Source organism: Rhinolophus ferrumequinum, chromosome 15, assembly GCF_004115265.2.
Source record: "Rhinolophus ferrumequinum isolate MPI-CBG mRhiFer1 chromosome 15, mRhiFer1_v1.p, whole genome shotgun sequence".
In the NCBI taxonomy this organism is placed as follows: Eukaryota; Metazoa; Chordata; class Mammalia; order Chiroptera; family Rhinolophidae; genus Rhinolophus; species Rhinolophus ferrumequinum.
This window is the reverse complement of record NC_046298.1, coordinates 37,824,031-37,839,322: the sequence shown is the minus strand read 5'-3', so window position 1 is coordinate 37,839,322 and position 15,292 is coordinate 37,824,031. Positions and strand designations below refer to the sequence as shown.

The 15,292-nt window shown below is 57.0% G+C and overlaps 2 protein-coding genes across 4 annotated transcripts; one reads left to right on the top strand and one right to left on the bottom strand.

Annotated features, from left to right (window-relative positions):
- Window positions 1-294: 294 nt before the first annotated feature.
- SPRED3 (sprouty related EVH1 domain containing 3) lies at window positions 295-12,540 on the bottom strand. 2 transcript variants are annotated; one of them, XM_033127858.1, is made up of 7 exons: window positions 12,521-12,540; window positions 10,153-10,250; window positions 8,496-8,676; window positions 7,202-7,370; window positions 7,023-7,105; window positions 4,818-4,964; window positions 295-4,035 (listed from the first exon to the last, which is right to left on the bottom strand). In XM_033127858.1, exons 3-7 carry the CDS (start codon window positions 8,670-8,672, stop codon window positions 3,364-3,366), a joined length of 1,248 nt encoding a protein of 415 aa, XP_032983749.1. In that variant the 5' UTR covers window positions 8,673-8,676; window positions 10,153-10,250; window positions 12,521-12,540; the 3' UTR covers window positions 295-3,363. The 2 variants fall into 2 exon arrangements, with proteins under 2 accessions (XP_032983749.1, XP_032983748.1); XM_033127857.1 differs by lacking the exon at window positions 12,521-12,540 and having other exon boundaries at window positions 10,149-10,307.
- On the top strand, window positions 10,341-14,802 carry GGN (gametogenetin). Of its 2 annotated transcripts, XM_033127849.1 has the most exons (3): window positions 10,341-11,226; window positions 11,947-13,833; window positions 14,650-14,802. In XM_033127849.1, exons 2-3 carry the CDS (start codon window positions 11,966-11,968, stop codon window positions 14,765-14,767), a joined length of 1,986 nt encoding a protein of 661 aa, XP_032983740.1. In that variant the 5' UTR covers window positions 10,341-11,226; window positions 11,947-11,965; the 3' UTR covers window positions 14,768-14,802. The 2 variants fall into 2 exon arrangements, with proteins under 2 accessions (XP_032983740.1, XP_032983742.1); XM_033127851.1 differs by lacking the exon at window positions 10,341-11,226 and having other exon boundaries at window positions 11,315-13,833.
- Window positions 14,803-15,292: the final 490 nt, after the last annotated feature.

The following is a 15,292-nucleotide window of genomic DNA, read 5'->3' as shown; positions in this document are numbered from 1 at the left end:
AGAGTGAACACCAAAGTCCATATAATGGCTTGCAAGTCCCCACAGATCTGTCACCTCTGCCCTCATCTCCTAAGTACCTTCCTCCTTGCTTCCCTCCCTCAACACTCCCTTGATGTCCCTCAGATTCATCAGACATACTTTTCCCTCTGGGCCTTACACTGACTGTTCCTTTTACCTGCAGTGCTCTTCCCGTATACATCCACAGGATTCCCTCACCTCCCTCAGGACTTGATTCAAATGCTCTTCAGTGAGGCCTCACCTGACCACCCTGGCTAAAATTGATTTCATCCCCCATCTCCACTTTTTCTCTGTAGTACATATAATTTCTAACGTCATTTGTCTCTTTCACTGTAAAGTTCATAAACTCCTTGTCAGAAATGACTTTTGTCTGTTCACTGCTTTATCCCGAATCTAGAACAGGGCTTTGGCATATAATGGGTGTTCGATAAATGTACTTGAGTGACTAAATGTATAAAATTCAGCTAGAGGGTATGCTTAGGACTAAAGGATATGAAGAAAGAATTGGGTAGGAGACTTCTTTAGTAGTTCAGGAAGGTGAGTGGATAGGGCACATCAATACAAATAAAGAACACAGGCTGAGACTTTGTCATAATGTTTCTTGGAGCAGATACCTCATGCCTCCTCCCCCGATGACAAGGCTGGGTCTTTGGCCCCCATCCTCCCCCACCACTTCAGCCTGCACTGACAATAACAGTATTGAGATCACAGACTGGCTTGGAATCAAGATCAGGAAGATAAACGTCTGGGGGGGCCAAGCATCCAATCGGAGGGGCAAGCAGCTGGGAAATTGGGCCTGGGGGCTCCAGGGTCTGAGGTCTTCCTGGCTCCCAGGGTCAGCCCTCCATGCACCCGATTTGGGGGTGATGAAGAGAATTCATGGATCAGAGGTGGGTAACAGCAGGGAGCAGGACTGGGAGACCTGGGAGGAGGTGGTGCTGGGAGGTGGGGGCCGGGGGAACCTTCCCCCGGCCCCCACCGCTTCTTTCGCAAATCCCACAGCACCTTACAGCACTCTGGTCCCCTATCCCACCCCTCCCCAAAACGAGGTAGGTTAAGAATGGAGCTTCCCCCCCGCCCACCACGGAAGGGAGGAGACCGAGGCACAGAGAGGGGCACGGGGATCCAGGCATCCCCAGCCCCCAGGCCCTCCGCCCTCAGCTCTGGTGGGTCTGACAGTGATGAGAGCTGGGCAGAGTGGGGATGGGAGGGACACCCCCCTTTTCTTTCACCCATTCCAGGATCTGGTTTGGGAGAGCTGAATCGCACAGGTTCCGGATGTAATAGTTAATAATTTAAAGGAGTCACAGAAGGCTCTATCCCTCTGGCCCCCTTGACTTATCCCTTGAACTCCCACAAGGCCAATCAAGTCTGGTAATGAAGAAAGGTAAGTGCACATTTTCAGATGCTTGGGACCAGATGCAGGTCCCAAGCCCATACAACGTTGAGATTGTCTTGCTCCAAGACCTTGACCACCCCCCCATTCAGGCCATCATATTTGAGGTACTCTGGAAGTTCCAGTCCACTAAGGGGAAAGAAACTGTAGCAGCCCCCAAAGGGGTGTGAGGGCCATGAAACAAGCTTTCAAATTTTCTGAAGCAATCCCCAACTCTGAGATGGAGGAGAAGGGGTTAATGGAAGGCAGAACATAAAAAGCTTGGACTAGAGCTAGGGCTCAAAGTTGGGCTTGGGGGAGAGTCCACAAGGCTGGGGGTAGAGGGTGGAGTAGTGGAGAGAGAGAGAGAGACAGAAAGACAGAGACAGAGAGATCAGCAGAGCCATAACTAGCCCAAAAGTTGCCTTTGTGTAACTCAGAAAAAAGCACACCTTCCTCTGAGGGCACGGTGTGGCGAGCAGAATGAGGTGTGAATTCTAGCCCCACTCACCACCTTGGCCTTTGCTTGGTGAACAGCCTGCAAAATCATCTGTGGTGATGCTGAGTCCTAGAGATGGGAATCGGGGAGCTCTCATTGGTCCTGGAATCCAGAACATGAGCTCAGAATGGTAGGGTTTCTCCCCTTAGGGTAAAGGGGTGATTCTGTGGGATGCTGGGGGCTTGGGCTGGGGCCCTTGGGACTAGAATTCCAGAGTCTTGGGACCTTGGGGTTTCAGGGGCATATGGATAGCAGGATTCAAGGGGCAGCAGGTCTCAGGGAGTATCAGGCTAGAGTGGTTCCAGTCCAGAGAAATCAGATCTGGAGGTGCTAGGGTCCTGAAGCACCTCAGAGCTGTCTCTGATAGGAAGGGACCAAGGTCTTGGTGTCAGGGACAATCCCAATGTTGTGTAGGTTTGAGCCCTGAATTTGGAAGGTCAGTGGCACCTTGGGGTCTTGGATCCAGTGCTCCTAAAGCACCTTGGGTGTCACTCGGGCTGGGGGACAAGGAGTCAGAGGTGTGCACTGCCATGAACATCCCATCCCCTGGGAGCTGGACTCCCAGCCTTTAGAAGATTGGGGATCTGTGGGTACAAAGCAGCCAAAGATTCCAGGACATTCTGGGGCTTGAAATCCAAGTCCAAGAGGGCTGAAGACTTGGGACCAGTGTCTTGGGCCCTGAGGTGTTAGTGGCCTTTAGTCCTCTATCGGGGTACTAGGCACCTCAGAGTCCTACATAAGAGACACAAAGCTCCTGGGAACACTGGCTTGGGGTTGGTGGGTCTATACAGGCCTTTGATCCCTGGCTCCTGAAGCATCTTGGAGTCTGATATCTGGATCTTGGTGGGACGGGAGCAGTGCTCTGAGATGGGTCTCCCAAGTCATTTTGGTCAGAGAACATCTGAGCATATGCAAGGACTCATAGCATCTTAAGAGGGCTCTGTGTTTCAGGGGTCCTGGGGCTACAAGAATATCTGATATGGGTGACCCAGGTTTTAGGTGAGCATTTAGGGACCATTTGAGGGTGATTCTGGGTCCTGTGGTCTCAAGATCTGGGAGTAACTGTATACAGGCAGCGTCAGGTATTGGCAACTCCTGACTAATTCTGGGGCTGTTAATCTGAGGGTTCAGGACCCTGCCTCTGTCAGGGATCCATGGGCTCCTAGGCCTTCCTGAGGTGTGGAGCCTGGGACGCCTTGAATCTCCAGTCTAGGCCAGGGGTCGGGGAGAAGGGATGGGGACGCCAGACTCAGGTGCCTGGGACCTCTTGGACAGATCCCAAAGAAGCTGGGTCTGAGGTCTCTCAATCCTAGGTTTGGGGTCCAGGTTCCAGGTCTGTGGTCTCAAACCAAACTCGAGCTCCAAGTTGCGGGTGTGCCTAGGTTTGGGTTTGGGGGTCTGTATGGAGTCCGGGGTCCGGGATCATCAGTTTTGGGTCCTTGGTCCAGGGACCGGACCCACTAGGCCGTTCTCACCGCGCTGCCTCCTCGTGGCGACCCCCGCAGCCAGCACAGCCGCATCGTGCCGCCACCCAGTGGCAGGCACGCAGGGGCGCGTAGCAGCAGAGGCAGGGCACAGCTAGAGAGAGCGCAGCCAGCGCGGCCCAGCGCGCAGCGGGGCGTGGGTGGCCCGGCTCGCAGGCGCACGGGTCCGAGAAGTCGCCCTCGGCGTCCGACAGGCAGTGGTAGAGTAAGCTCTCGGCGCACCACAGGCAGCTGAGACGGCGCACCAGCAAGCGACCTGGGTCTGGGGCCTCCGCGCAGCGGCCACCTCGCCCGTCTGCTCGGCGGCGGAAGAGCGTGCGGCAGTGTACGCAGCGCGCTGCCTCCTCTGCCTCCGGGGAGGCCTTGGCGGGCGCCGGGGCCGTGGCGGGGCCTGGGCCCGGGGGCGGGCGAGCCGGAGGCGCTGGGGGCACAGCCTCTGTGAGAGGGGCCGGTAGGGCGGCGGGGGGCCTCAGAGCTGCGCCCCTCAACGTGCCAGTCTTGGCGAAGCGCACGACGCAGGTGGACAGGGCAAGGGGCGCCGGCGGCCCGGCGCGCCGGTAATCCTCATAGCCGCGGCCGCCCCAACCCGAGCCCCCGGGCCCGGCCAGGGGCTCTGAGGGCTCCGGAATTCCCGTGAAAGGTAGGAGCGGAGGGTAGTTCTGCAGGACGAAGGGACAGGAGAACCGGTTAGCGGGGTCTGTGGTCCCCCACACAGATCCTGCTGCAATCTCAATCCATCCCAGTCTCCGATGCCCGGAGAATCCCAAGACCCTGCCACAGGCTTCATTCATTGGGCATCCTGTCCTGGCATCCTAAGTGCCTGAGTCCGGCACAAACACTTCCAAGTCCGCAGCCCATTCCTGTCCCAGGAACAGAGGAAATCTAGGGACCAAGAATCTAGAAGAATCCAGGCACCAAGCCCACACCTTAAGGACCCAGTAGTCCAGGTTCCCCGTCCTATCCTCTCTCAATATCCAGGAGTCCCAGCCCCCTCTATGCTCAGATTCAGGTGTTCTGGACTCCAGCCATCTCCTTCAGAACTACAAGTCAGGTCCCAGGTCCCTTTAACCATCTTGGATGCTGAGCACCCCCACCTCATGAATTAAGCAGTCTGAAGAACGCCTTCCTTTCGCACCAGCACCCCCCTAATATACTAGGAGAAGTCATTGTCCAAGTCATCCCCCAAACCCCTCAGGAATACAGAACTTTCCAAAATCACCAAGAGCGCAGGAGACACGGGAAGCCCTCCCCCAAATCCCCCTTTAAGGAACCTAGGCCTTCAAGCTCCAACACCCTTACCCCATTAACTCGGGTCAGCCATCCCCTAGGATCTGTTTGTGGTTTCTCACCCCACTGCAGCCTCAGCTCCTGCCCACTTCGGGACCCCAGCACCCGGCCCCATGTGGAGCCCCAGACTTCCGCTGGGGGTTGGAGGGCGCACCTGAGTGGAGGAGCGGCGGCGCTGGGAGGGCGTGGCCGGCCCGAAGCCAGAAGCTGACTCCACCGTGATGATGGGGGCTGCCGCCGAGATGGTGGGAGGCGTCTCCTGGCGGCTGTGACTGGAGGAGGAGTCGCTGTCCACGTGGGACTGGGGGAGATTGGCGGCCTCAGAGCCAGACCCCCGGCACAGCCGATGCCCTTACATAGACCCCCTCCCATTGCGACCGAGGGCTCTGCAGTGAAACAGGCCTGGGTTCAAACCCTGGCTCTGCCACTGACTGCTTGTGACCTCCTGCAAGTGAGCTCATCTCTTTGAGCCTCAGTTTCCTCCGCTGTAACATGAGGATCATAATAGTGTCTATTCATGAAGCTGTGGTTAGGATCCACCGTAAAGGGCCTAACACTTGCCTGAAGTTCAGGAAGAGCTGGAAATGGTTATTATTTGATCCCCTCTTCTTATCTGCTCAGCTCACCAACCTTCAGAACATCAAATCATCCTTCATCCTTCTCAGAAGCCCTCTCCCTTGGCCAGTCAGCTGCCTTCCCGCCTTATTCCCACCACCACACCTTTACTGGGGCAGTTCCACCCACCTGGAATGTGTTCCTTCCCATCCAAACCAAGCTCTGTCCTTTACAAGCTGAAACATCACTTCTCAGACCCTTGGTTTCCTTTCTGTAATCTGGAAATCAATCCTACCTCATTCATTTACTATCTCCAATACCCATTCATTGAGCACCCACAACATGCCAGGCTCACAGAGGCCGTTGTGAGGATGTGAAATGGAGCATAGAAGGCACAGCATCTTTCCTGAGTAAGCACTCAATAATCGAGAACTCTATGTGACTTTTATAGACCCGCCTGCATCTCCCATTACCCTGGGAGACTCCCCTTTGTCTGCCCAAGGAACCAGTTTTGTTCCTCCCAGTGTTTTCAGGAAACTCCCACTGTTCCCAGCAAGTGCCAAATCGCATCGGACATTCTGTGCATTTATTGATTCAATAAATTTATTCAACACATCTTTACTGAACACTTACTGTACACCAGGCCCTGTTTTAAGCCTTGGAGATGCAGCAAGAAAGCAACAAAAGATCCTTGCCCTCCTGGAGCTGACATGATAGCACGGGAGAATGACAATAAACTAATAGTTAAGAAAATTGTCTATTGGGAAACAAAACAAGAAAAATATCTTAGAAGCTGGGAAAAAATTAGAACAGGATAAGGAGCATTGGGAGATTGCAATTTTAAATAAGATCCTCAGGGAGAGCCTCACTGAAAAGGTGACACGTGTGTAAAGCCCTGAGGGAGGTAAGGGAATGAGCCATGTGGAAATTTAGGGAAGACTGTTCTAAGACAGAAGAACCAGCCAGTGCAAAGACCCTGAGACAGGAATGTGCTTGCCCTTTTGGAGTAACAGTGAGGAGGCCAGTGTGGCTGGAGCAGAGTGAGCAAGAGGGAGAATAAAAGGGAGCCAGATGGTGTGGGATCTTATGTGCTACTATAAGGATTTGCCCTTTACCCTGAGTGAGATAGAGCCCTGCCAGGGTTCTGAGTGGAGGATGGCCATGATCTGACTTAGATGTCAATAGGGTCTCTCTGGCTGTGTGTGGGGGAACAGACAGTAGGGACAGAAGGGGCGCAGTTGACAATGAGAAGATAGTGATATGGTCCAGTTGGAAGATGAGGTTGGGCAGTACCAGGCTGGAGGCAGAGTCTGATCATTTTGAAAGTGGAGCCAATATTTACTGACAGATTAGATGAGGGGCATAAAAAAAGGAGCCGAGGATGACTCCAAAGTTTGTACCCTGAGTAACTCGAAGGATGGACTTGTCATTAATTTGTTCATCCATTTACTTTTCATATTTATTCATTTTTATAGTTTATCTTTTTAAAATTTCCTGCTTTTGCACTCTGGAAGAGAAGCTCCATGAGGAAATGGACTGTTTTGTTCACTGATATATCCCCAGTGCCTAAAACACTACTTATTGAAGGTGCTCAATAAATATCCTTGAATGAATGTGCAAATGTGTTCTACCAACAGAGAACAGAAACTAGAATAACTCAGAATGAATCGACACTGATAGTTTGGGCCCATATTTCTGTCCCCAGCATGTGGCATGGTGCCTGATACACAGTAGGTGCTCAAGAATGTTTGTGGAACAGAAATAAACCCCTGCCCTCCCCGCAGAGCTGGTCCTGGAGACTCACCGTCAGAGGGCAGGGGGTCTCTGCAGTGTCCTGGGAAGGGGAGGAGGAGGAGGAAGAGGAGGAGGAAGAGGGAGTGAGCGAGCCTGGGCAGGGAGAGAGGCAGAGAGTGAGCTCCCTGGGCCCTAGCTTCCCCCACCCCTTCACCCCAGCCCCCAGTGCACACCACCTGCACCTCTCACCTCGACCCAGTGCTGCCAGAGCAGCCAGCAGACTCTTCTGGAACTCATCAGCCTCTGCAGGACTCTGAAACGTCAGCCCAAACTTGCAGTCACCCAGGCTCCAGTGATGGAAGATGGGGTTCACCTTGTTGTAAACCAAGCCTGGCTTCAGGGTACACTCTAAAGTGGTCTGAGGGGCAGGAAGAAGCCAGGTCAGACACTCCCCTCCAGCCACACCCGGGACTTCTCCTCCACCCCCAGCCTCTCTGCATACCCAAGCATCCCACAAACCTCATTTTTCAATCCTAGCTGTACCCCTGAACCCTGATCAACACTGCAATACCACTCCCCAATTTTACTGAGCATAACACGGATACACCAATATTCCCCCTTGATCCCTACATTTTCCAATATGCCCTCTGATATCCCAATAGGAACCCCAAATCTTACTGAATGCCTCAAAAAATTAGCCCCCTTCTGACAACCCAATATTCCTCCCTCTGACTCAATAGTACTCCCCAAACTTCATTGAATACCTTAAAATGTTACTGTTAATCCCCTTCTAATGCCTTAATAATCTCCTAAAATGCAATCCCAAAAATTCTTATCAAACTCCCACAAATTTCCCCTCACATGCTGGTCAACACCCTAGATGTTCCCTCATATCCTTGTCCAACATCACTATATTTATTCCCTCACACCATTTCAAATGCCCCTGCATCGTTCCTTCGGACCCCTGCTCTGAAATGCAACCCTTCACCAGGGCTTCTGCAAACCATCTGAACCTTTCTACTATACCCCCAGCTGAAACTTCAACACTGTCCTTCCAAATCATGCCAGACAGCCCAAAATATTCCTGCCAAACCCACACATAGGATTATAAACCCTATTTGACATTTCCAGATGGGCCCCGCCAAATGACTCCATATACTTAGGGCAGACAGGGGCCAGTGGTGTAGGGCCTCATGTTGAGGATTTCTGAGCAAGATGGAGCCACAGGAGGGTTCTGAGCGGAGGAGGGATATGATGTGAGTCAGGTGTTAGCAGAGCCCCTGTGGAACACTGAGGGGGGGAGGGAGCAGTGAGGAGGCTGCTGTAATAGTCCAGCAGTGGACAGGACCTGTTTAACACCCCAAATGTTCCCGAAACTTCCAACTCTTACCCATAGGACAGATATTCACCTCCAATCTCCATCCCACATCCCGGTTTGATTCCCAGACTCCGAGATGATCTGACCTCACCTCTGCACTCCCAGCCCCATTTCCCCTATTTCCCCAGGCCCCCCACCCTACTCCCATGTCCCACGGTGGCTCACTTTCTGGTCCCGGAGGCGCTCCCCGTGGATGACGTAGTGCCCCTGGCGGGTCCCCCCCTCGGGCCTGGCCCCTCGGACCCGACATACGCTCACCTGGCTGAGGCCCCCGCCCCCCACAGGCAGCCAGCCCCCACTGGAGTCATCTCGGGCCATCACCACAGCTCGGACCCGAACCATGTACCTGAAGGTGGGGGGACAGGGACAACACAGTCAGTGAGCTCCAATCCTGCTCTCCCATTCTATGTTCCTCCAGCCCTCATCTCCCCTCTTCGTCTCTCACATCCGGGTCCACTGCATCCTTCACCACTTTACCTTCCATGCCCACCTTTTCCCCCGTACCCACCTTCTTACAGCATGGTTTCTTTCTTCCTCATGCCATCTTTTTTCTCCTAGGCCTACCTGCTCCAAATCTACCCTTCTCTCCGTACCCACTTTTTCTCCTCTCCCCATCTTTCCCATCCGTACCCCACAGCTTCATTTTCCACTTCCCTTCCCCCTCCTGCTCATCCCCTATCAACCCATCTCCTCTTCCCTTCTCATACTCACTGCCCCACCCATAGTTCCCCCTCACAGCGGGGTGCCTGTATTTTCTTAGAGCCCATCAACTCAGCTCCAGTCCCCCTACCCTGCCTCCGCACCCTGCCGCCAGGCCACTGGCTGGGCGAGAAACCCGGGCTCTCTTCCCCCCACTCCTTCCCGGATTTATGAATGAGACCGGATGCAAAGCTCACTGAGTCACCCAGCAACGGGAGATGGTCAGGGAGCAGGGAGAGAACCAGTAATGGCAAGAGAGAGACCGAAAGGGAGATGGAGGTATAGAAAGCCAGAAACCGGCGACCAAGACACATCGAGAGAGCATTTCATTCACAAAAAACCAAGCCTGCTTCCTGAAGCCCCAGCCTAAGGAAGGCAAAGGGAAGAGACTGGCGGGGTGGGGGTAGGGGGATTGATCCCTCCTCCTCCTCTTCCCCGCCCCAGCATCCTTCAGAACCATCTTACCCCGCCCCCCCCAGCTCAGGAGACGTAGCCCTCCGCCCAGTAATCGGTATCAGCGTCCAGCCGCCCCGCACTACCACCTAGCGCTGGGACCCTGGCGTCCCAGACTTAGGGACCCATGCAACGAGCTCTAGCCCCTTCCCCCACCTGCAGAACGCTGGGTTTCCCACTCCCATCTGTAGGGGAAGGGGCGGCAGCAGCGCCCCCAGCCCCCTTTTCTCAATGGGATGGGATTTTGTGAATGAGCAGTCACGTGACGCTGCTTCCTTTGTCCGCCCGCCTCCCCCGACAACAGGTGAAGCAGAGAAACAGGGCAGGGGTCCCCCCCAGGACCTAGCTGGGATGGGACGCCGGAATTTCTGGGTGCCCTACGCTCCCCACGTTTCCCGGGGGGGAGTGGTCCCCCCACAGTTCCTCAATGGTGGGGGTCCAGTACGGAAATTTATGAATGGAGCGTCCTCAGAGGAAGTCCAGGCCCCCCAAATGGAGACTGGTACCCCAAATGGCTGCCGCGCAGCATAGGGGCCCCCACCCCCTTGTCCTTCCAGTCGGGATCTGGGGGACGCCCAGGTAGGCAGGAGGTGCAGCGCGGTCCTGGCCACCCCCACAACGGGACAGGAGGTCTGTCATCCCCCGCCCCCTCGCCCCCTTCGGCACCTGCCTGGGAGGCTCCAGCCGGGCTCCGAGCGGTGGCGACGTGGCCTCCTCCTCCTCCTCCTCCTCCTGTTCTCTCCGGCTCCCTCGCAGGCTCCGGCGGCGCTAGAAACGGGCACCAGGAGCCGGGGCGAGGGGGGAGGGAGTGGGAGACTGGAAGAAGGGTGGGGGGGAGGGGGCGGCTTGGGGGAGGGGTAAGCGCGAGACAGGCATACTTGCCCGCTGGGTCCTAGAGCCCGGCATTCGCTACAGTGAACAACCCCCCAACCCCCATTTTTTCAGGATCCAGAAAGGATTCTCTACTTTCCCACCCATCTGCGCCATTGGTCTCTGAGGCTGTGGGGAAGGGGTTCAGGACATGGCCTGGTCCCAGAGTTCTAAAAAGAGGAGGGTCCACGCTTTGGGTTCTAAATGGGAGGGGCCGAGTGCCTGGCAGGGTTCAAAAAGGGATGGGGAGAGAAGGGAGCTTTCGCAAGGGGGCGGGGTCGGAGGACCCAGGAAAGGAGAGGGTGAGGACGCCAAAGGAGCGGACAAGCGAGTGCGTCATGGAGGGGGCGGGTCCACGGTGGATAGGCCTTCAGGACGGGCTCGAGGAAGGAGAGTCTTGGGAAGGGATGTTATGCAGGGTCCTAAAAGGGCGGAGTTTAGAAGTAAATTGCCTTGGGGACGGGGCTATGAGAGATCCAAAAGGGAGGAGCTACGTAGAAGTGTTCCTAATGGGCGGGGCTTAGGGAGAGGGGCTAACGAAAGGGGCGGGGCACTGTAAAGGGGAGGGGCTAAGGAGAACGTTCTTAAGGGGGTAGGGCCTAGAACTCCGAGGCTTAGGGTCGGGAAAGAAGACATCGAAGTATTTCAAAGGTAGCTTCAGGTTTGTAAGGGGCCGGGCTCAAGCTTTCTCTGGGAGGGCGGGGCCTCGCGCCAGGGGGCGGAGCCTAGATCTCGGGGTCCGCCCTCGCTGCCTTGCCCACTTGCCTTCACCCGCACCCCCGTTCTTTTCGGTTATTTTGTGCTACGGCCGTTTCCCCGCACTACCCTGGGCCCAGGGGGCCGCGGTCTAAACTTTGGTCGGCGGGAGGAGTAGGTGAGTGGGACCTATGAGCTCAGGAGGAGCTAAGGGCGGAGCTTGGGGAAAAGGGTGGGGCCTGCCCCTAGGCCCGGAGTGGGAATAGTAGTGAGGTCTAAGGATCTGCGGCTGCCCGGCGAGAAGGCGGGACCCAAATGGATCGACAGAGAGAGAGAGGGGTGGGAGGGTTAGAGGTGAGGACCGAGGGGTTAACCTGACAAGAATACGTGGAGTTTGTTAGGCGAAGGCGGGGCCAGACCTGGGGAGGTGTTGATGTGACCCGCTTCCCTGACAATCGGGGGCGGGACCAGAGAGCAGGGGCGGGGTTAGAGTACCGAGAGAGAAGGGTAAACTCCTTGTAGGCCTTATAGGCTACTGAGCACAACCATCATGAGTGATGTGGATTGAGTGACAGGAAAGCAGGCAAGACCTGTGTCTTGGACCCTAGACAAGGGACGTGGCCAAAATGTAGGGACCCGCGGGGGATAGGGACCGAACCTTAGTACACTTAGTACACTAAGAGGATGGAGCCTGTGCTTGAATAGCACCTTGTATGGAGCTATAGGGAAGAAAGCGTGAGCGTGGAGAGTCAGGGAACGCGAATGCGGCTAGAGACTAGTGCCTGAGTAGATCTTGGAGGACCGAGGCGGGGCCGGTGTGGACCGGTAGGACCAAGTACAGCCAGCCTCCTCGAAGTGCCCCTGGCAGACTGACTGGTGGAAGTTTTTCCGACCATAGTCCCCGACCTCCGCCAGAAATGGGGAACGTGCAGTCGGAGTCATCCGCGGGCGGGAGCTCCCGTAAAGAGCAGGCCTCGGACCTCTCCTCCGACTCCCGCCGGACGTCCATGGCGGAGCCCGAGGTGACCCCCTCCTCCCCTGCCATGCGCTTGGCTCGCGGGCTGGAAGTCTGGTTCCCCGGCAGCTCCACGCCCCCGGGTCTCCTGGTACCCCCGGAGCCTCAGGCCTCACCCTCGACCCTGCCCCTGACCTTAGAATTGCCCTCGCCAGTGACGCCCCCTTCAGAGGAGGTGGCTGTGGCCGCGGTCTCCACACCACCCCCGCCCCCCGTGGAGACCCTGTGGCCCGAGCCGTCTAAGTGGCGAAAACCCACGGGCACTCCGGTGCCCCGAATCTGCGATCTGCTGGAGGCAAGCCATCGCGGCCAGGGCGACCTTCCGAGCCTCCGTCCACTGCCGCCACCGCCCCGGCAACTAACCGAAGAGGATCCCGACTCTGTCCCGAGGGCCCTATCCCTGACTCCGCCACCCTTGGAGCCGCGGAAGACGCCACCACCACCGCCACCTTCCTACCGGCAGCCCCTGGACCGCAAAATCAGTTCTGCTCTGGTCACATCTGCTGCAACCCCCACAGAAAGCCAGCTCGGGCGCGGCAGCGAGGGCCAGACGGCAGGCGAGGCCCGCGGAGGGGCGCCGCCCCAATCGGGAGAGGGCGAAATGGCCCGCCCTGCCGCCTCGGAGCCCGGCCTGAGTCTACTGTGTAAAGTCACCTTCAAGTCGGGTCCCCCTGCGGCAGCGTCGAATTCCTTAGCCTCCAAAGCCTCGCTCCGGGGCGGCGGAGGCGGGGGATTCTTCTCCGCCTCGGGCGCCATCTCTTACGCTGAAGCCCTGAAGCAGGGGCCTCTGGCTCCTGGGGCTACTTGCCCCCCAGGAGAGGTCCCTCGGGGGACCCAGGAAGCAGAGGGCGGTAATGGAGACGGCGAGGGGCGTGCTAGACCCCCATCAGCGCCTGCATCCCACGCCCGGGCCCTTCCGCCGTCACCCTACACCACCTTCCCAGGATCGAAGCCCAAATTTGACTGGGTGAGTCCTCCTGACGGTCCTGAACGCCACTTCCGCTTCAACGGATCTAGCAGAGGCATCGGGTCGCCCCGACGGCGCGCGGCTGCGTTCTCAGGGCCATGGGGCTCCCCGCCGCCTCCATCAGTGCAGATGCACCCAATTCCCGGGCCCCGGAGGCCCGCACCCGCCCTGCTGGCGCCGCCTATGTTCATCTTCCCAGTGCCCACCAGTGGCGAGCCTGTGCGCCCCGGGACTCCCGGCCCACAGGAGTTGCCGCCTCCGCTGCCGCCGACGCCACCACCCACGCCGCCTCCCGCACCGCCGCAGCCACCAGTGTTCCAGCCAACGCCGCTGCCTGCGGCTCTCCAGCCCACCCCAGGCCGGGGCCACTTGGAGTCCGCGCTGGCTCCCGCCCCGGCTCCCGCCCCGCCTTTCGCCTTAGCTGCGGACCAGGCCCTGGCCCCGGCCCCAGCCCTATCCCTATCCCCGGCTCCAGCTCCCACCATGGCCGCGCCATCGCCGCCTGCGCCCGCGCCCGCACCCATCAAGGTTCGCACGCGTAGAAACAAGGGTCCCCGCGCTGCCCGGGGCACGACCCGTGAGAATGGCGCGCCTGGAGATGGTCCTCGCGAACTGACTGACGCCACGATGACTGACAGTGGCGGTGGAGGAAATGGTGGTGGTGGGGCTCTTCTGGCTGGGACGGCCAATACAGGTGCCGCGCGCCACTGGCCACCCTTCGAGGTGCTTAACTCTTGTCCCTGCAAGTGTTACTGCCGCCACCAGCCGCGCCATCGCCGCCTGCCACGCAACGTGTCTGCCTGGTGAGGGAAGGTCCTGAATAGTCAGTCTTTCAGTCCTTTGGAGCCCTGATCCCAGCTGACCCTTGACCTTTTCCTTGGCTGCATCTCAAACCCAGCTAGGGGCCAAGTTTTCAGGACCACTGACAGGAGAGGGTACACCTTGGCCCAGCCCCTTGGTATCCAGACCTTCAAGCTGACCCCTAGCTGTCTTGAGCCATCAGGGAGGGAAGCTGGTCCCAGCTGGCCTGACCATCTTCATTGCCTTGACACTTGTACTTGAGAGCACCAAGAGTGACCATGTCCCAAACCCTTCAGGGATGGGAGGGGAGGAGATGACTGATTTCTGGAACCAAACGGATATAAACGCAGCCTCCAAAGCCCCTGGTCTAACCCCTCAGACTTTCCCCTCCCTCCAGCCTTTAGCAATTCTGACTTGGGACCTAAGGTTGTGACCGCCAGAGGGCACTAATGCCTCAGTCCTTGTGCCACAAGTGATTACTCCCTAGTCCTCAGATCCAAGGGAGCCGCTCACTGCATCATCGTTACCGCCTGCCCGCCCCCCCCCCCCCCCGCCCCATCCCCCAAACACTGAATCTCAGGATTAGTGTCTGATCCCAGCACCTGAGGACTCTGAATCACTAGGAGACCCTCTTCCCTGGACCCCTTGGGCTCAGCTGGGGTGGGGCCCCTTTCCTATTTCAAGTAAATACAGCCCTGCCCTAGACTGCCTTTGGGATATTCAGACATGGCCCCTTATACAGATAGGGGAAATGAAGCCTAGAAGGGGTAAGGGCCTGGCCATGTAGCCAGTCCCTGCTGACTCTGCCTTCCCTCTAGGCTGAGCACGCCCACCAACCACCTGAGTGAGCCGCCCTGGGTTGCCACCATCAAGCTGGCCGGCTCCCTGGTAGCGGGGCTAGAGCACTACGATTTGCAGGCCACCCATTCCAACTGAGTGCAGTCTGTTCAATGGCCTCCGCCTTCCTCTCCTTGACAATAAAATAACCATCCAGATGCTTACCTGCCTGTCAAGTCATCTGCTAAGGACTGAAGAGGTGGGGTGGGGCAGGGCAGAGGTCTCCATGCAAGCACCACATCCTGGAAACAGTAAGGAGGCTGGACCCAGAGCAGCAGTAAAGGAGGTTCCATTCATCTAGCATCCAGACTGATCTGCCCAGGGGTTAAGATGGTCTCATTCCCCTTAATACCATCAGCCCCATTTCTGAGCTGATCTGGTGCCAAGCTCAAGGGTTCAGCACAATCACTTTGGAAAACAGGAGTGATCATTCCCATTTTACGGCTGGGGAAACTGACTCTGGAAGACTTGAAAAATCCCACAATTGACTTAGCTGGGTTTGGACTCTACCTTAATGAAACACTTTCTTGAGAATTTCAAGGCAAGAAACACAGGCTGGAAGTATGAGAGGTCATAAGTCACAACACTGGCTCAGAAAAGGTGGGAATCAGGGCAAGTTCACGC